The sequence below is a fragment of the Poecile atricapillus genome, chromosome 9 (assembly GCF_030490865.1).
Source record: "Poecile atricapillus isolate bPoeAtr1 chromosome 9, bPoeAtr1.hap1, whole genome shotgun sequence".
Classification (NCBI taxonomy): Eukaryota; Metazoa; Chordata; class Aves; order Passeriformes; family Paridae; genus Poecile; species Poecile atricapillus.
The window spans coordinates 15496255-15517595 of NC_081257.1; the positions used below are offsets into that span (position 1 = coordinate 15496255).

The window sequence follows — 21341 nt, forward strand, 5'->3', positions numbered from 1 at the left end:
TACATGGGACTAGTTAAACATTAACTTAAAGCTATTATGACCTTGATGAGGTGCTTGTACAGCAAATTTACCAAGTTATGTTTTGAATTTAGTATTTTCTTTTGTAATAAATCACTTTGTAGAATAAACTGAACTAATTTTTTTTGGTCTTCTCATTCTTCAGAACCTTAGAGAGCTGGTAAACATTTGACTGGGTCTCTGGACAAAAGTAGTGAGTTTTCCTGTGTCTTCACATCCAAATTGGCCAGTTTTGAGATGAAAGAGTGTACTGATGCAGGGTAAATTACTGTCCAGAGCAGTTCTGTATCACCACTGGTAGCCACAGGCAGACCCATGAGGGAAAGTTATGAACAAGGCAAAATGTATGAACACTTGCAGATGAGGAAGTTGCATGGGTTTGTTTCATAAACCTGAATGGATGTGTATTCCCAATGCCTGTTTCCCCTTAAGGTGAGGTAAACTTCTCGCATCCATGGTTTCTTTTGGCAAGTGAGATACATCCTGCGCTGATTTGCAGGAAGGGTTGCTGCTGTCATAAATGGTTTAAAGGTTTGAGGAGAATGTTGCTTGAATTCTCAGGTTTGTTATTCAGTGTTTCTGAACCTCTTCAAGCTTGATGTATGAAACACTGCTTCAGTGTTATTTTTCTAAGGATTATGTCATATTATAGAAGTGCAGATCTAAACTGTAAAATTGAGAATAATCTTGCTTTTAATCCTGAGCTGCTTTGGAGGCTGAGCATTGTCTGCCTGTTCATAGATTTGGCTGAAAACTATGGAATTAGCCTGATTATTCTTTTCCTCTCCAACCTTTTCTGATTTCCTTTATTTTTTAAAAGAATACACAATAATAACTTTGATTTTTTTTTTTTTTTTGGTATTATTCTCCATTTTGTGTTTTCATATAGATGTAGGGTGTCTGTAAATGCTCCAAAGAAGCTGAGCTGTTCTGTCTTTGCTAAGAAATCATTGTTCTCTGTATTCTGGTGGTGCTGAGATAGTAAAAAGTTTCTAAGAAATTATGGGGTCATTAAGATTTTTGTACCAGGTGTTTAATAAATCTGGCTCTGTGATGCATGTGCTTTGATGGGGTATAAAGGCTCCTCTAATTCTTAAATATTTAAAGAATGGAATAGAAAGGTTACAGGTTATATCAGGAAAAATGGAATTACCCATTGGAGAGAGGAAAAGTGGGAAAACATGAAGCACTCAGAATAAAATGACGTTGGTTGTTAGAGGTGAAGGAGAACAGAATGCTTTGATTTTGTTCTGGGCAAAACTTTAGAGGTTGATTTTGTTTTGTTTTGAGACTGAAGCAAACTCTCAAAGACAGTACAAAGGTGCTGCTTACTGAAGGTTGGCGTAATGTTGAAATGTGTGTGAATAGTGGAAGTCAGGCAGTTCATTCCAGTCCAAAATTCAAGTACCTTGTGCAGCTACAGCATGAACAAAGAAGCGATGGATCCTCCATCTCAATGTGTGATTTTCCAGTTCCAGTGTGTGTCCTTGTGGGAGGCACCCTTGGTCAGGGATGGATGGATGGAGTTCCTGTGGGAGCTCTGCCCCAGCAGTTCCACAGCCTGTGCTGGGTGGGAGCATAGAATGGGTTGGCAAAAAGTTTTTTGGCTTTTGGTCCATGTTAAGTAGGTACAGCTGACCTAAAGAAACCCAACCCCAAACTACTTACCATCCATCCATCTTAGCATGTAATGGCCTTCAGGAATATGAAGTTTAATTTTGAATAAACACTTACTGGCTGGCAGGTAAATGGATGAAAGCTTTATACTGAAGCATTTTTAAAAGAGATTTGTATGGGGTTTGTGTATTAAAAATATATAATGACTATTCAATTAATTAATTATATTTTGTAATAATAAATACAACTGTGTAATTTTGATTTATTTTTTTTTCCAGCTCCAGTTGTTAACCGATATAACAGAAGAGTATCAGGTATGGATTCTTTTTAAGTTTAAAGTATCTGAAATTATTTTGAAATGTGTATCTGACTATAGGAATTAAATGAAAAATGTATTTTTTCTCTTATTGCCTTATTTCTCATAATTCTTTCATTATTTTTGTTTGAAATAATGAGAGTTGTTTCTTAATTTTCTGTAGATGTCAATGGTCAACACATTTAGAGCAGTTAGAAAACAGAAATATGGGGGGAGGGTGCTCCCGTTTTGTATTGTTTTAGTCCCTTGCTTGTGCAAATGATATTTATAGTTGTTGAATTAGTGGCTGTTCACTTGTTCTAGAGACACTGATTATACTTGTTTATTTATTTATTTGTTTGTTTGTGTTCTATCTCAACCAGTATGAAATACTTTAATGAGAAACTGTTATGCCCAAAAAATTCCTTTATAATTTGATTTTGAAGATTATCACATGAACAAAATGTTATGTGTAAGTGAGAAGGTATTGCATTGTTTTTTCATTTGAGGTGCAGTGTGAGTTGCTTTGCATGTGGTACTTTTTCTGTCTTCAAATATTTTATTAACATTTACCTGGTCTAGAAAGTTGTGATTCTGATTTGACAAATATCTTTATGAAAATGCCAATGTACTCTAGTTTTGAGTTCAAGTCTACTCAGTTTGTAATTTGTGTAGATAATCTGACAGTGGGTATGTTAGTTATGGTGGGGCATTGTTGATAATATATATATGTGGTATATAAATAAATGTAAGATAAATACATATTTATGTGCAAAATGTCCTTATACTCATGCAATTCATTTACTTTTCTACTGGTTGCTTGGATATGATTACGGAAATGATTGTGTATTTATGCCACTACAAACAAATAACTGAGTATAATGAGAATTTCATAACTCTTAAAAATTGACAGTGATGTAGTTTTGAAATATGATTACATGAGAAATGTGGGCAGGAAAAAATTCTATCTTGAATGGTGGGGTGATGCTCTGGTAATAAATATTGAGAATCATATATTGCAGAGTATCTTAATTTGGAGAGACCAAAGACACTTCAGTTTCTCTGAAGTCCATCCTGGAACCTGCTTATGGAGAAAAACCTTAGAAATGAAGAGTGAATACATCTCAGATTTAAATTTAAATAAAAGCTGAGTTATTCCCAAAGTTAAAAAAATTAAGCCTTAATCAGAAAGTATTTGTAATCTTTTTGACTTTGCAGTACGGAAATGCAATGTTGCTGCTCACACAGTACTGAGCTACTCTTAGTTAAAAAACAAGTTCTCTCATTTAGGAGGTCTAAAGGTTAATGTGAACAACTAAAAGGCAAATGTATAATTGAATTGCTAACTTGTGCAATTAGATTAAGGAGGACTTTAGTTGCTTAATAATGTTCCTGCTTCAGGAAGAGCTAGAATAATTCAGAGTTTACAGTTCACATTAGAATTGTCATGGTGACAAACAATAATAGAATATGTGTATGTTACTGCTGTGTGTTAAATACTTTCCACAATAAAAAAAATAGCGATTTTCTCTCTGTATACACTGTATAGGTCATGATCAGTGTGGGATTTGTTAAAATGCAAAGGCGATGCAAAACCCATCCATGTGTATACAAAGAGATGCAGTTTTCCTTCTCTTGGCAGGAAAAGCAGAGAAACTGCTGGTTTGGGGTAGGGGGTGTTTGGTGGGTGGTTTATTTCACTCCATTCCTGCTGTTTCTGTCAAGACCTACATAGGAATGAGACTGGCTGGGCTCTGCTGGGTTACTGAGCTCAGCCCCCTGCCACCACAGGCAACGACATTTTACAGTCTCTTGCATAAAATCAGGGACTGATTTGCTGGGTTTGGTGCTCTGAATTTGGTTTGATATGTGTGTTAGATGCATTATGTTTTAAACAAGTTTTCATTCTGCAATTTTGGTAAGATTTTGTCTTTATAAACCAACAAATAACAACAATCACCAAACCAATGTTGCTTTACAGATTGCTCAGCATAGTAGCTAAATGTTTCTGGATTTAACTAATAAAGTAAAGCAGAAAAAAACATGGAGAAGAAAAGCTGGCACATAATTCTTTATTGAAATTGCATTTAATGTATTCTTTTATGACCTTGTCTTCAGGAGAGCTTTCTGCTAGTCCGTGTTGAACCTTGTCAGTCCAACCAGTAATTCTGTGTTTCCAGTGCAGTGTGTGTTTGTAAGGGGAGTGAAGAGCAGATCTCAGTTGCCTGCTGCTATCAACATTTGCACACACAAAATCACAGATTTACAGAGAATTTAAAAGCTTACATGGGATGTATTAAAGAAAAATTCAAGCAAGAATTGTTCAAGTATTTGGCTGCCTAGGGAATTACAGCACTGTCCTCGTTCACTAGGTTAAAAATAAAAGAAAAATTTAATTTTAATTAAAGGAAAAGTTAATGAAGTGCTTGTCTCCATTATATACAGTTTATGACAGGCAAATAATTGTTCTGGTAAACCATTCAACTGATATGTTCTTGGAGGCTAACAAGTGTCTTTATGGTCTCTTACACATAGCAGTTAAAATTTTTCTTTTTAGTTGCTTTATTAATTTATTAATATTAAACTTGGAGTGTTTTCTATTGGTTGATTGTGATTAGTTGCCTACAGGTAACAGGATAATCATGGTTCTTTTGGTGCACTCTTGCAAATTCTAGAGATACATAAACCCATAGAATAAATCTGTTCTAGTGATTACTAAATTTTCATTTCATTACTAAATGAAATAAAACTAGAATCTTTATTTCTAGCTATGGACCATCGAAACTGTTTTGGCAAATACTGCCAATGCTGGAAATATTTAGCTGTCACTCTTTAAATGGACTGTGCAGGAGGGTCATCCTGGAAGAGGGGGGTTTATCTAATCATGTTCATGTAATTATTTATAGAAGTGCAGAGTGGTAGTGTTCTCATGAAGAGAAACATTCTTTTCCACGGAATGCTTGGAGGGAGAAGGAGAAATGAGAGCTTGATGTTCCCCTAAAAATTATTCTAGTGAGTAGCTGGCTAGTGTGTGGCCATGGCCATGTAGCATGTTGATATCCCTGGTGTCACACAAACAGTTGGTCAGCTCTAATTTGTATCTGAGGTGGTGGCTGACTTCATTAAAATAATCCTGTTTGCACAATCATAAGCTATATCTGTGGTAGAAATTAAAATGGAAAAAGCCACCTCAATAATTTGAAAACCTCCTAGCTCTAGGGTGCCATGGGCTGTGATGCAATTTCAGTGCTAATTACCCAGCAGAGCAGTTGGCTTGCTGCTGCTTAAATGGGTTAGCAAAGTCTGAGCCTTGTGCCAGTGTAACCTGTGGATGCTGACTGATTCCCTTTGCCCAGGCTTGGATGGAATGGCCTGAAACCCTTATAGATTCATTCTTCCTAAGAACTGGACTGGGTTGAAATTCATGCTTGCTTCATTACATTCCTTGAATTTCCTCCAAGCACAGGGGCTCCTGACAAACTTAATTATGTTGGTCACTTCATTGTCTGTAATGGAAGGCTGCAGAACATGCCAGTGTCTCTGCCCTTGGCTGGGGACTGACTACATGGTGCAGGGAGGTGGCAGAAATCAGTGATACCTCCTTTCTCAATTCTATCAGTGCTGTATCAGAACTAGAGGAAGAGAGCATTGATATTTGTCCCACTATAACAAATGGTACGTAACACCAAGGAGAATTTTGCTCCTGGCAGGATATGAATGAGAAGTTAATTGTGTTTTTGGAAGGAAGAGTGTGACGCCCACTAGAGTCTCTCTTGTGCATAGTTTCTCCTCTTTTAGTTTTAGCATAATTCAGAAAAGTGAAGTTTTTCAATAGATTTCTGTATTGCCGTTTCTAGACACTTTTGATACATTCCACAAAACACCCACTCTCCAGCAGATTTGCTGATTTCTTCTTGGGATAGGAAAATCTGACAAAATGACACCCGTACCATACATGTGTCACTAAAGGTTTTCATCTTTTTTTACAATTATTTCTGTTTATCTGAGTGACCATGTATAATACATCTCTTTTGCATATGTCTGTACTGCCTCATGAGCCTTCCTTTGGCCTCAGTGGGATACGATTACTATTTTTACATTCAACAACTACAAGTGGAATAATTGACCTATATAATCTAGGGAACAATACATAATAGTTATTTCCTTAATAGTAACATGGCTGTCAGGATCTGTGCCTGTTTTCATGTTAATATAAAAAAATAATCACATGAAACAGACTCACCTCTGTTGGTCCCTTTGGTGGGGCAGCTTTCAGCAGAGACTCAGTGGAGCGAGAAGGGATCAAATCTGTTCCTGGAGCTGGGTGCTAAACCCTCCCCTAAGATGGGGTTGCTGAGTAAAGGTTTTTACCTGTAGAGGCTAATTTTGTTTAAATGTTACTGAATCCTGATTTCCTGGGTATAGCAAACATTAGCATTTTGTGGAACCCTGGCAGTTGTGAATTGTCGGTGTCCCCAGCAGATGCTGGGTACAGAATCAGGGCTTTTTGTTTCTCTTGTCTCTAAAAATCTGATGTTGACACTATGGCTTGGTGTTGTGGACTTGTTTGGGTTTTTTGGGGTTTTTTTTTGGTTGGTTGTTTTTGGGGTTTTTTGGTATTTGAGTAATTTTGTGTTTTGAATAATGTGTAAATCAATATTCCCTGACAGTTTTTGGCTTTTTCTTTCTTATCACATAAGCTTCTGTAAGAGGCCTTGATAATTGCTTCTTCCAACTCACAGATTCATGTTCTTTGATGGTGATGGGGACTCTTTACCTTGAACCCTTCATTAGTCTGGTTTCTGCCAAAGATGAGCAGTCATAATGTACATATGTTGCTAAAGTCTGATATTCCTCTCTGCTTTCTAGTTCTGCAATACAGCATTTTCTTCACACCCTGGCAAGCTGAGATATCAGAATATAATAATATTGTACACAGTAAATTCCTTTTAGTAGCTTTTAGTGTTTTAAAATGACAGCTTTAACAAAAATCATTTTCTAATAAAGCTTTTCTGTTAATTATTGCCACACAGCATGTTGGTATGTGGCAAAAAATGCTGTTTTGGGACCCTGTTAAATTAGGATATCTAAATGGTAGCAATGAAGCAAGAGGCAACCCTTCTCTTGGGAGGTTGTTTTGAGTATTTTCTCTTGCAGAATTCTATCTGCTACTTCAGTGATAAAAATCTCAGCACTTGAAATCATCGAGGGAGGAAGACTGAGTGATGACTGACTTTCTCTATGCTGCTCTCTTTGCTGTATATTTATCTGATTATCAGAGGTTAACTTGAAAATCATGATCTGGTTTCTTTTCTTGAAGCTACTTAATTAATTTCTATATTGATTATTCACCATTTTACAACACTGATGGCATAATAACTTCTGCTGAAAGATTTTCAGGCAGGTGATGAATGATAAGAGACTTCCAAATTCAAAAATCCACATTTTGACAAATGGCACAGTTTTCCTGTATCAACAACCTGAAGTTTCTATGATTTTTTGCTAGCCCTAACGATTGCAAAACTGATATCATAACTAGAGTGAAAAGAATTAATTTTAAAAAAATGTTGATATGAGCAAAAGCCAAGCACGTGGGATGACAGATGAAAGTGGTGATAAATTGTGTGGGTGCTCTCCTGTAAGAAAGTGTCTGAATCATTATTCGTTAAACAAAAAAAACCTTGTTTTCTCTGTTTGCAATATTGGGACTTATTTAAAAATTCCTGGCATGTGATTGACATTCAGTGAATAATAAAAAGCTTATTTTTGGAAATTAATAGTCATGACTTCACAATTACTTGGATTTCACAGTGTTGTGAACAATTCTGCAGGATTTTGTTTTTATGACATAAAGAGAAATACAGCACTGTGAGCATCCTTAAAATTTAAGTCAGTGCAATACCTGGTCAGAAGGAATCTGATCCAGTCTGCTTAATGCACATAAGTGCTACAGTGGAGTAGAATTAATTAATCCTTCATCTTTTTTATTTATTCTTTCTTAATACTAGTTCATGGCTAGATTGTTACATAAAAATTAGAAGTTGTTTGTCCAAAGTCAAATGTCTTAACTAAAATTAACCATTAAGAGTTGGGAGCATAAGTATACTGTGCACATTTTTAGACAAGTAATGCAGTATGGATCAGTTTTTCAAAAGTATTCAGGTAGAAAAAGGTGCTTGTGATTAACTTCCATTAATTGTTTTACATTAAAGGTCTTTAAAAAGCCTACATAAATGTTGTTCCATATCTTCATATACATAAATACTTTTGAAAATATCAGCTTTCAGCTGATTGTTGAAATAAAGTGTAATTCTCCCTTTCATAGGTTGGTATTTAACTTTTCTCTTTCATGTGATAGAGAATTATGTTTGGTTTTTTTTTTTCCTTTTTTTTCTTTTCTTTTGGTTTGAACTCAGGATGGTTTTTAATATGGGAATTAAAGCCCAAATGAAAATATTCCAACATGGTTTGTTGGTCAAACACACCTGAGGAAATCTAAAAATGCCTGTCACAATCCAGGCTAAAAAAGGCAGTTTTATACTTGTTGCAAAACCTGGTGCTGTGATGTATCTTTAGAGTGACCTCAGAATCAGATGTGATTTGAATTTTTCTGGTGAATATATAAGGCTGCACTCCATCCCTGTTCTAATATAATGTTTTAGACAAAGTCACAGATGTTGTGCTCCTATATTGATTAATACGCTCAATCAAGTTTAGGTTGCTGTAATGTGAAATATGTTGAATAGTCCATCTATGGAGAACAGAAAAGTTGAACAGACTTGATTTAAATATGAAAGGATGTACTTTCAGATACTTGGTTGTTTTTAACAGCAGAACACCTTGCTGAGTCTGTAGCCCAAAATAACAAAAAACTCTATAAGATGACTAAAAAACTCAGTGTAGGAAATATAATGGCAATTTGAAAACTCACTACAGGAAATATGAAAGCCATCTCAGGAACTGCTGTGAGCCCTCCTTTGAAGAGAGACTTGAATCAGGGCTTAACTTTGGGAGGTGTGGGTGCTTGGCTGCCTGAGGCACTTACCTGATTTGGTGTTTTTCCCATGTCTCCAAAATTTGGGAGAGGAAAAACCCTAATTTCCTTAAGCTCACTAATCTTCTCTAATGGAAAACCGCAAAACTGGTCATAAGTAAGGCACACAAGTTCCAACTGATGAAGTCCCTTCCAATATTAGTCCTTTGCCAGACCACTTCAAATGTGTATTTCCTGTGAAGGCAATCTATTTATTCAGTGGGATGCTGAAGTCCAGAGTTGGCTCATGAGTGAAGGAGTTAGCTTTGCCATGGCTGGTGCTCAGCAGGCCACTGGAATTGCTCGGTAGCCACACAGGAATGGGGCGAGCTGCCAGGTTTTTCTTCAAGGGGTCCGACAGTAACTTGGCATATTTCCTGCTTTTTCAGCATGCCAGGAAAGGAAACAGCAGTTTCCAAGCACAGGGATTTAGGGGCTTCCACACCATTCCTCTGCACACAATCCTTTTGTGTCAAGCCATGCTAATTTTTTATTGTTGCCTGTTGTTACAGATAAATAGGTGTTAGTTGTTCTATTCAGGGTAATGTGTTTTTTAACATATTTGGACATTCACTAGAAATCTTTGAAAATCATACCATATAATTGATTTCAGAAGTGCCTTCTAACACTTCGACATACTTTGGTTCTCTGTTACGACAGATGTCAGAAAGATGTGGGTAATCTTCATTGCTAAATGAAATTTAAGGCAAAAAGTGCTTTACTGCACTTTTCTCAAGATGATTTAAAGATATTAATTGCCTTATTGCAGGTTTAGCACTTCATATGGCAGAATTGCTAGTATAAAACCAAAAAAATGCCTTGATCTGTAAATTGAAAGAAAATTTCCTATTTCTATACTAGAAAAACACTTTTCCTGTTTTATTTCTCACCTAAATTCTCTCTTCTATCTACAGTTTGTAACTAAAAGCTTGTAAGCTGCATGCCTTTTTTGGGGGGAAGGCATATATTTGAGCCATTTCTTGAAACTTCGTGTTCTGATGTAAGCTGAATGGAAAGTGAACATTCTCTGTGCTGTTTTTAACTCAGAGAAAAGTGTCACTGTTTCAGGCACATAAGCATTATTGGTGCTGAATTTCTGGTTCTATCTGCCTTGCTTACGTAACACATTTGGAAATGTGTTAAGATTTATGTGATGAGCTAAACCAGAAGATCATTAAAGCAGAAGGCTTACTTCTACAATTGTGAATCTGTGTGCTCTGAAATAGTAGTAGCATCATGTTTTCCAGGAGACCTTTTTTATGGATGACTATCTCATCGGTAAGGCTCTCTTAGAGGGCTTGATCAAGGTCAGCAGCATGTTTATCCATTTCAGTCTTCTGATTTCTTAACTTGCAAGAATAAAGCTTGCTCCATTTGAGTTTCCCAGGCTTCACCACATGGAATAATGTGTAACTCCAAAATACCCTGCTTCCATTTTAGATTTCTATTTAAATGTAGCAAAGGGAATTGGAAACAGAAGTAACAAATTGTATATTACTGTTTTAAGATTGAAAGGGCAGTATTTTACTTTTGGTAGTTACTGTGCCAGAGCTGTTTACTCCAATGATCAGTCACATGGAAAATTTTCTTATTTTTGTTAGTCCTCTACCATGAGGGAAGTATTTTTGTTGTATTAATTTTCAAGCAAACTTACCTCTTACTGCAAGTCCCAGAGCACACCAGTGTCTGATGGGATGCTGGGCTCTCTTGTTGTGGATTGAGATATGGAAGCCCAAAGTGTAGGAGTCTTAGGTGTGGCTTAGTTAGCAGATGATTCTGTGGAATCAGGCAGTATTGTCCCTTGACTACTCCAGCTGTACAGCAGAGACTTGCAGAGTGTTTATTTTATCACCAGAGTGATTTCATCATAGGTGATCTGGAAACTGTAAATTTTCAAATTATCAAAAAATTACAGTCTAGGAATTATAGCCTCATGAGTTTATCATTATTCTCCTGCAGCATGTGACTTCAGTGAGGTGAGAGAGTATAACCCTTCCACATGTGAGTGTGCAGAGTGGAAGGATAAGCTAAAACATTTGGCATAACTCATACATAAGGGCATTAAGCAAAAAAGTAAAAGTTGTGCCTTGATATAATTAAATAGGCAACTATATGAAGTAAATACAATGATAAACAGCTCTTAGTTTTTTTTTGTTTTTTTTTAAAAAGGCAAATGTGTTCATTTGGTTATGCCAGAGAGGTAGGAGAAGTGCTTAGGAGAATTCTGTCTCTAGTCTTACATTGGCACAAGTTCTTGGTTTTAGTTGCTCCTGAGTAGGATTTAAATAAAGATATCGATGCTGAGGATTGTCTCCTGAAGTTTTGTTGCAGTTTGGTAAGATCCCCAAGAAGTCGCCTCTTAGTTTGATAGGGAATGTCATTTCCTAACAGATCCCTGGAGCAGATTCCCAGGTGCTGTGAAGCCTTTGGTCTCTGGTTTGTCTGGTGCTGTGTCCCTGAGTCAACCTGGGGCTGATTTCCAGGCCAGATCCTGCAGGCTGCAGAAGGAGTTAAGCAAAACAAAAAACCAGCCCTAAACAAAGCCTACCTGGGAATAATAATTAAGTAGGAACGCATTGTATCTTGTTAAAAGTGCTTTATGCTTGTCTTTAAAGTCTAGTTGAAGCAGTATTGTCTGCTTGTAATGCTTTCATTATATGTGTGTAAAGATACAAATCTAAACCAGACTGTGATTATTTACTTTCCGTTTATTATTCTACTTCTTTCATCATGAAAGTTCTTGTTTGCCCTTAGGGAAATGTAATTTTAAATACTTTGCCAAATCTTGATGCAGCAGGAGAAAAAAAAAAAAAAGGCTACTCTCCTGTAAGGCATTGTCTCAATTGTTTTACTGTACATCTGATGACAAAACCTTTTAAAGAAACATTTAAAATCAGATTTTTATTAATCTGTATGAATGTAATAAGAATATTTGAAAACTGCATTATTCAGAGTATATAAAGCAAATGCACATATGGAAATAGTGTCAACCAATTGCCATAATTTTCAAGGGCTTATTATGTTGCCTGTACTTACGCATCTTGGGAAAAAAGGTGTCTGTGCATGTAAAGTTGGATTTCCTGTGAAGAAAAAAATCCCATTATCATAAAAGGTGGCATTTATAATTGATTGTGCAGTCTGTTCTGAACTTGTGACTGAAAAGTAATATGAAGTAGGAGTGTGTGACAATGGTGTTTCAGTTTTGTCACAAGCCATTGTCGCCGGAACTGTTGCATTTCTCTTCTGATGGAAAGGGAACAAGCTGGAGAAATCTCATTTAGATAATGCTATTGGAAAGTACATAATCATGCTGAGGAAATGGTTATCAAAGATTTCTAAAAGCAAGGTTAGCAAGCACTGTAACACATCATGCACTTCCCTTGGCAAAAGTGTTTATCCAACTGTGAACTAGAGTGGGGTCTCTGCAAGCTCTACCTTGGACCTCAGTTTTGCTACTCTTGACCTTGAGGAACATAGGTAATGTCCACATCAGAGCTGGCCATCTTCAAGTTGACTCTGAGCTGTAAGCAAGGCTTCGGCTAGAGCCGGGTGAACGCTTCAGCCTGTTGGGCGAGAGAGGCAACAGTGGCTTTCTGCAGAGCGAGGTGAAACAGTGCAGTACTTGAGAGCCTTACAGGCTCCATCAGTGTCTTGTAGGCTTCTTTGCCTGACAGAGTGATTTGTGCAGCTTTTCAGCCTGAGCAGGCTTTGGGACCAAGTGTGGAGTGTGCCTGAACCTGTAATCCTGACTGGACAGAGCTGGTTTGGCACAGCCTTGCTGAGTCTGAGTGCCTTTGCAGTTAATCTGTAACACAGAAGAACTCTACCTGTGAAGAACTGACTTGATTTAGTTTCCTTTTAACTTTGTGACATTTGAAGCTGTTTCAAGAACCAAAAATCCATTATTTTCCTTTGCTCCTGAAATGAATAATTTCTAAATATTTCTTCACTGAAAAAATCTTACATTTGATTTGACATATATGGCCATGCAAGTGGTAGCATATTTGAATATTCTGCTTTGGTATTTGAAAAAGGTTTGATGGGGTATTTTTGGCTCAAATCCTGGTTATTGTAAATCATGTCTCAGTTATGCCTCTGAGAATTAAGAGTGAAGTCAGGAGGTGGTACTGCTGTGGGCTAGCCTGCATCTGGAGATTGCCATGTGGCACATAAAGTGAAAGACCAGTCTTTTAAGACCCAAGACCTGAGTTTTGGGCTGATACAACAGCGTTGGTTTTAACAAAGATTTTACCCTTGATTTCACTCAGTTCTCACTAGTGAATTGAAGGCTGAAGCAGCTGATTTTCCTGCACATATTAACTGTTCTTTGGGTTTCAGTGTTGCTTTTCTTTCCAACTGTCATGAATGTGAAAATGGTTCAGGTGGTGCAAATGGTTGCAGGTTCTGTTTCCCACTTGCTGGATCGAGGTATGAATCTGTCGTCTGCTTTGACATGGTGAGATCTTTCACTTGAGAAACCAAGTGCAATTTCTGAACCAAAAAGTTCTGAGCTAACCAAGCAACAGAAGTGAGAGGGAACTTGAAGTTGTTTTCCAAGTGTGGAAAATCACATTTATCTGTGCCAGCAAAGACCTGTGTGTAAGTGCTGTTGAAGCTTCCTAATTCATCTGACTGCATCATTTTGAAGTGCAACTCAGCTGTCAGAGGGAATGACAAGCCACTGGAAGTGGTCATCGTTCCAGCTGGCATAGTGCTCCCAGAAGAGGCTATGCATCTGTCCCTTGAGAGACAGACTTAAAAAATGCTTGAAGCTTTGACAAATTCCGATGCAAAGAACACTGCCTTAAACACAGTTTAAGATAACTCATCTGAATAAAAAACTGGGAAAGTGGTTCTGCATGTACTGCTCTGAGTGGATTTTTATTAATGGGTCTGATAGGATCAACTGGAGGTGATGCATCCTCATAGGTAAGGAAGAGTGAATGGGATTTCACTCTGCAGTGCAGAAGGTGGGATCCAAAATTGAAAAGAGAGTATGACAGTAGCATCCATTTGCTACTTGTTTTAGTAGCAACAGAAATATTAATAATGCATTCACCTTACATAGATTATCAAACTTAAAATTCCTTCTTTTGTGTGTGTTTGAAGGTGTTCAAGCATCAGCCTCTTGGCTGAAAAAAGTGATCTCTCGGGGACAGGGATGGTGTGCATTTCTCTTTGAGGCTGTATTAACTTGCCAGATCTAAATGCTCAACTGTTATTCATTCGCATACAGATTTGTATAGAGTGCAAGGACTTTGATCTTGACAAAACACATATTTTGCAGAACAATATTATCTTGAGAGTGATTAAAACTTACATAAACAAAGGTGGTGTTTGTACTGGCAAACTTGTCTTGCTACTTCTTCTTCTGTCCCCACCCCTTGCTTCCCCCTCACCCATCCACTGCTGATGTCATTGCTGCAGCTACAAAGATCTCAGTTGCTTTCAGATGCTGTCACCTGCATAACAAAGCAGCGATGGAGCTGTATCATTTCTGAGCCTTCAGAAGTGTTAACAGATGTTCTTGAAAGCCAAAGAAGGTGCAGCATGAGAGCTGCAGAAGCTAAGAGAGACTAAATGTAGATGGTAGGATAAAAGCCTGAATTTCTTTTTATCTCAAAGCTTCATAAAATTGAAAACTGTTTTTATGTTCCAAAGCTATTTGAACTGTGTATGGGTGGATTTGGAAGGAAGCTTGGTCTGCATGGTGTGAGCTGATAGAGCTGTAGATGTGTCACAGCGGTGTGTAACTTCCACTGATGGATTCTTGCTCAGCTCTTGCTCAGGGGCAGAGTTGTGCTGAAAATCCCAGCTAGGCAAGGTGTGATTTCAGAAGTCACATCAAATTATATGAAGATACTGGTGAGCTTTAGGTTGTATATTAAGAAAACTTCTTCCCCTGAGGGTGGTGGAGCAGGTTAGCAGAGAGATGTGTGATCTTCACCCTGGGAGGTTTCCAGGTCAGCCCCAAACTAGCCCTCAATTCCAAATAGCTGCCCTTGGACAGGTAGGTTGGGCTGGATGACCTTCAGAGAGAGATCCCTTCCAGCTGCCATTTCAGTGAGTCTGAAAAATAGCACTTTTCAGGAGAATCTTGTGAGGACAAGCTTGCCTCTGAGTGTCTGTTTTGTTGGGACACTTAAATAGTTAATATGTGAATTCAGTCACATGTGAAATAATGGGTCAAGGACATTTTCAGTCAGTCAAGATGAAAGATCAGATGTTTTTTGTACTGTACTGTAATGCACAAATGAATAACCTTCAGGAGTCCTGAAATTCCCTAGATTTCTGACAGGCATTGGCAGAGTTTAGGGTAGTTATGGGGAACCTTTACAGTCAGAAGAATAGCAAAGCAGCAGACAGCATGAAACATTTTGAAGGTAAGACTGTTATGCAGGTGACAGTTCAGACTTGAACAGTTCAGACTTCCCCAAATGAGTTACCAATTAAAAATAGTGGCAAGAAAAATTTGACATAGTGCACCATAAAACATGGGATCGGTTGATGTAATGTTGAATTTTCTTTTCATTAGTCACATTTTAGAGCATTTGAAAAATACTGTTGGTTGTTGTGAGTAGGCTGTAAAGCTTTCCAGCATATCATAATATTAATTAAGCTTGAGAATTTTGTGTCTCTTCCCTTTTTTAAGCATACCACAACAGGTATGTTGTATTAAGTTTTATAGCTCTGCCTGCAAGTAAATAGTCCTGTAAATCAGAGCTGTCCAAAGCTGAAGTCAAAACGTCTGGCCTACTCTTCTCCATGGGAAAAGAAATCCCAGTAGGAGATTTAAGAATGAGAAGCATAATGGGAAGGCATTCTATGTGACCATGGGAAGAAGTGGTATTTTGCAATGTTTTTACTGTATTTCTATGGTGCCCATTCACGGGCATTACAGAAGTGATTTCCATTTGTAAGGGAGGGATACTAAGTCCTAGTCTGTATCACTGGTGGACTATGGGAGCTGTTTTCCTCCATACTGGGTAAGGTGAGATAGGGGAAACCTACATTTACAAACCTTAACCAAAGCCATTTCATACTGAAGTTATAGATGACTGTGTTGCTTTGATGTGTGTTTTAAGGTAAGGTTTTGCTCTGATGCCCTAGTTTTAGCCGTGGTAATAAAACTTGTTTTCCCAAGGAAATCTTGAAGAGGATTTCCTGAATTCTAAAGCATTTTTAGCAGTAGCTTCCCTGCAGCTGAGGTGGGAACAAAATCAAATTTGCAGCTTAATATTAGAATTTGAATGATAGAATGGTATAATGGTACAGTGATTTCTGAATTCATAGATGTGACTTGAATGTGCTTATACACCAGGTACTTTCAAAAATGTACAGAAGTGTATTTATTGTATGTAATGTTGTGCTTAATAGAGAATTGGACTCCGACTGCTCATAAGATACACCAGTTGTAAAAAATGAAGAGTTAATTATCACTATACTGTTTAAACCACAGAACCTTTCTTCTTAGTAACTGTTCCTTATTAGAAAATCCAAAGCTTTCACAATAGATTTTGATCTTTACTGTGAAACGGAAGGAGGAAGAAAGCTTTCACACCAAAATGCTAATAATGTTTTCTTTGTTAGTGCCTTTGTATTGCATATTATGTGCATCAGTGTATCAGTCCAAGTTCTGTAGTTTTGTAAGCATCCACCTTCCCATAAACCAGTCATCTTTGGACTCTGGAGTGGACTATACTTTTTTTCAGCTGGGGAAGATTGCTGTTTATCCTTTGAGTATCTGGCCTAAGTGTAGGTGGCTCTGTTAAACTAGAAGCATGTGTATGGTAGGTGCACTGTCAATACACTGTTTCTGTATTGTTAAACAGGTTTATTGTATGAGCAATACTTACTCTCTAAATGCCTGATGCCTAATGATTATATGATTGTGTTTTTAAATTGTGATTTGATAAGTGGAACGCTTGTTGTTGTATTTGAGTCTCCTCACTCTCTCCAGGAAAAAAAGGAATTAAAATCCAGTTTCCTAGGAAAGACTTGTATCTTTTAGGTAGGGAGAAAACAAATACCAAATAAAAAAACTGAGACACACAAAACCAAACAATTATGCTAGAGTTTTGCATTTTTATAGTCCTGTTGAGTGCACGATGACAGGGTCAATAGGCATGTGTGCATTTTTGAATTATTTACAAGTTGTTGAATTCTAGACTTTCTGGATTTTTATTTATACTTTCTCAGTCCATTCAGCAGTTAGATGTCATTGCAGTGAGCTTCTGGGCATTCTGCCAAGTCTTCACTATTGTCAGGATGCTGGATAAAGTACAAAGGAAAATGCTTGTCTATGTTTCCTTGTAAAATTTTAGAGGTAATGTATAACCTCAGAAGTGAGACCACCCTTATTAAAGAGCACAGCTAGATGAAAACAGGACTCTTTCACTTTCCTTGACTTTCTGTACAGGTGGTTAGAATGTGCACATCACTTTGACATGCAAGGACTGTAAATATCCATGAATTAATAAGAAAATCTAAGCTAGAACTATGGGCTTTTGGTGGCCACGGTGTCTATGTTTAGTATTGTGAAACTCTGTAATAGCATAATTGTTAAGATAATTGAAGAGAAGCCTTTTCTGAAGAATTAAAAGTGAACAAAAATGGTTTGAAATTTTGGCTACTCTGCATTATTATCTCTCTTTCAGTTGGTCCTGTAGGTATAATGACATGTTTGGCAGAGCCTTGTCCCAATCCACTATAGTATGTAATTTTCAACAACTGTTCTCATACTTTAAAAAAATAAAATCACTCTCTAAATTTTAGACTTGTTTTCATATCACTAGTTGACATTGATTTGGTTAAAATGTAGCAAGATAGAGGAACGTATTGGGGATGGAACTAAATACTATTTTTTCATAGACTGTACTATGGTGAAGCTGATTGTTAATTTCCCAGGTTAATTTCTGTGAAAACATGGTTTCTCCATATCAAAAAACCTCCAAAAATATAGATACTCACTTGCAGTTTGGAATTGAGGTGGAGGGAGTGGCTCATCCTTCCATGTGCTCCTTTTTCTCAGTGTTTTGCTCTGTATATTGCACTGCAAAGAACAAAGCAGTGTAGTAGCAGTTTTTTCCCCCTGCTTTTTAGAGAAGATGCTTGTAAATGAATCTGAATGGAGATTGTTATGCCTTGATACCAGTTGAAAGGAAATCTGTGTCCATGCTTGAGTACTTGGTAGGCAAGATTATTTAGTAAGTCACAGACTTTTTACATGAGAGTGTGAGAACAGCCGTGCTGTGCCTGCTCAGTGAACAGACAGGATTTGAGCCTCTGCCACTGTAATGACAAAATGAAAAGTGATTCTGTTTTTCCTGTAGGAAAATAGAAGAAACGTATTTAAACTGATTTATTTGCTGTTCTCATGTAATTGCTTCTTTTACTTATTTCCTCTCTCTTTTTCTTCCAAGTTTGTGCTGAAGCTTTCAATCCAGATGAAGAGGAGGAAGATACAGAACAAAGGGTAAGAGTGAGGGAATCACTCCATGCATGGTTCTCTCTACAGATTGACAGGCAGATGTACATTGCCTTTTCTTACCACTTGTGCATTTTTTGCTGAGCGTGGTGTGGTGACATTGGCAAAGTGACATTGCTTCAAAATTTAGAGCCACTTTGTCTCATGGACTTTTTTAGTCACTACCACTTTAATAAATACAATTTTACTTCAAAGGACTTGAGAGCTGTGCTTAAGATCTAACATCTTTAAAATTTTGGCTATTTTCCTTTCTTAAATCTCTTAAAGGCTTGTTGAGGCAATTCCTAGATCATTGATGCTGTTGAGAAGAATTAATTGAGCTTTACCACAGCTGTTTCTTCATGGGTGCTTAAAATTCCTCACATGCTTTTTACTGTCTTTCTTGCCAGAGCAGTTCTGCTTGGGTAGAAGTGCTTGGTTGAAATATTTTAAGTCTGCGGCCACCTGTTTGTTCTCTTGTTCTTGAAAGTCGGGAATTTCTAGGAATTGAAAATCCAGATACTGTAATTGTATTTCTTTAGAAGTGGGTTTGTGTGAGCAAATCTTGTAGCCTGGTTGTTGAGAATCAGTGTTTTCTCCCTGGGCTTCTGGTGTTCCTTTTCAGATTCCATTGCAAGGATGCTTACACTTCTATAATGAAAATCTAAGTTTCTCTTAAAAAAGAAGAGATACTTCATAAATAATTTTATATGCTATAAAAAAAACAAACAGTATAAGTGTGTCTGGTTACACAAATATTTGTGAACTTGGACATATTTATTGCATCAAAGTCTTAATTTTCTTGACTGATGATTCAATATTCTGTTTTCTCTTAAAACAAGGATCTGAGACCTGTTTAACTTTGGAAAATAACTTTTTAGAAATGCCTACTGATATAACTGGTTTTTGGAATCCTTGTTATTCCAGAAATAAGAAATGTTAATGTGGTGCATGTCAGGTAATTAATTTTTTTATATATTTTCATAATTAGCCCCTAACAAGCACATGTATAAACATTTCCATGATACAGTGATTATTGGTTCCTTTAACCTGATGTTTATAAATGGGAGGTAGTAACAAAATATCTCAACAAAGCTTTTATTTAAGTAATTTTGTTATTGAATAACTACTTCTTATTGGATGGGCTGAGACTCCTATGTGTCATATGGGATATAAACTGCCTGTGGGCCAACAGTAATTATACTGGGACTAATATAGCCAGAGGTTAGGAAGAAAACCGTTCACTTCTTCCTCTGTTTCATATGTTCAAGTTTTGTCTGTGGCTATGGCTGTGTTAGAAGGGAAGGGAATGGAATGCAAAAGGCATCCTCCTCTTTCTTGTCTTTCTTCACTGTTATTTTTCATATGTTAATTGTCAGCATAATATTTTTCTTATGTGTCTTTCATTCTGTCTTGCATTGTATGTTTATATATGAATACTGTTTATGCAAACAGCAAAAAAGGACTGTGTATTTTTGACACTTAAATTGTGTTCTGCTTTTTCATGTTGAAGTGAAGGTTTAGTCTGAAATCATATTTCTTTGTTGTCATGACTGTTCCGTTCTACTTTGTTTTAAAGGTAGTTCATCCAAAAACTGATGAACAGCGATGCAGACTGCAGGAAGCATGTAAAGATATCTTGCTCTTCAAAAACCTAGATCAGGTAATAACATTTTAAGGAAATCTTAAATAGAATTAATTTTTTGTTATGTACAGTTAATATGATCTAAAAGTCCAGACATAGTTTTTAAAGACAAGAAAATAGAATTCTGTTTAAAAGATAAGGAATATTTTCAGTGTAGTGGTGCCAAGAGATACTGCAATTATAATTCCCAAATTCAGGAGTGCAGTAAATATTTCAAGTGTATCAGCAGCATGAAGACTGGCTTGCGTGTTCATACAGTGTATTTTTAGAAACTCAGCTGTGATCTACATCTTCAACTTTGAACATCAGGTCATTGAAAATGCAGTGAAAGTATATTGTTAATGGGCTTGGGAATAGCAAAGATGGTAAAGCAGGTCAGCAACAAGGCAAAGCATTTATATGGTGTCATCTTTCTTGGTTTTGACAGTTTCCCTGGCTGTGCTGCCTGCAAAAAAAGGAAGTTTAGTCATGGGTCAAGAGGGAAATCCAGCTGGAGCCTGCTGTGCAGACCAGCATTATCCTGTTTTCTGTGTGGGCTCCACATCTGTACCTGTCCTGCCTCATCTGAGGCTAGAACTGCAGCTTCTCTAAGACAACAGACTATCCAGGGAAATAAATCTATGGAGAGTCTTGTTCAGTATAGTCCTGATCATGACTGGGGCTCTTAGATGATGACAGCACAGATAATTTACTGATAGATCATGGTGCCATTTTTAGACATACATACAATGAAATACATGTACTGTTTATATGAATTGATGTGTGTCCATTGTAGTGGAGCTGTGCCAGATGATACCAAGCATTTGTGTGTGCTTTGGCACTGAAATAGTATGTGGAAATTGAGCCATTTGGACATAAATTTGAGATAGTGGGTCTTGTGTGCTAAAAGTCTGGCTCTCTGTATTACTGAACTTATTATTATTAATAATCTGGAAAGGAGTGAGCTGCTAGTGGAAATCAACATATATTACTTGTATTTTTGTACAGTAAAATGTACAAAAGTGTGGTGCATATTCCAGTTTACTATCCAGGCCAAATGAAACTAACACACCCTTGTCCAGCAGTGATGCTAAGGTGTGTTTCTGATAGTTGGTTTCCCCCCACCCCATTTGATTTCTAGGAGCAGCTGTCTCAGGTCCTTGATGCCATGTTTGAGAGGAAGGTGAAACCTCAGGAACATGTGATTGACCAAGGTGATGATGGAGATAACTTCTATGTCATTGAGCGGTAAGCAGCTGTGCCTGTGAAGTGTAGAGGATGCTTCTTT

General features: G+C 37.2%; 1 protein-coding gene across 1 annotated transcript in view; it reads left to right on the plus strand.

Moving 5' to 3' along the window:
- Positions 1 to 21341, plus strand: part of PRKAR2A (protein kinase cAMP-dependent type II regulatory subunit alpha) — a 59806-nt gene that overhangs the window by 22014 nt on the left and 16451 nt on the right. Inside the window, exons 2-5 of the mRNA XM_058844711.1 lie at positions 1914 to 1949; positions 18386 to 18438; positions 20009 to 20092; positions 21195 to 21301. Coding sequence (XP_058700694.1) covers positions 1914 to 1949; positions 18386 to 18438; positions 20009 to 20092; positions 21195 to 21301 — 280 coding nt within the window. The remainder of the gene's footprint in view (positions 1 to 1913; positions 1950 to 18385; positions 18439 to 20008; positions 20093 to 21194; positions 21302 to 21341) is intronic.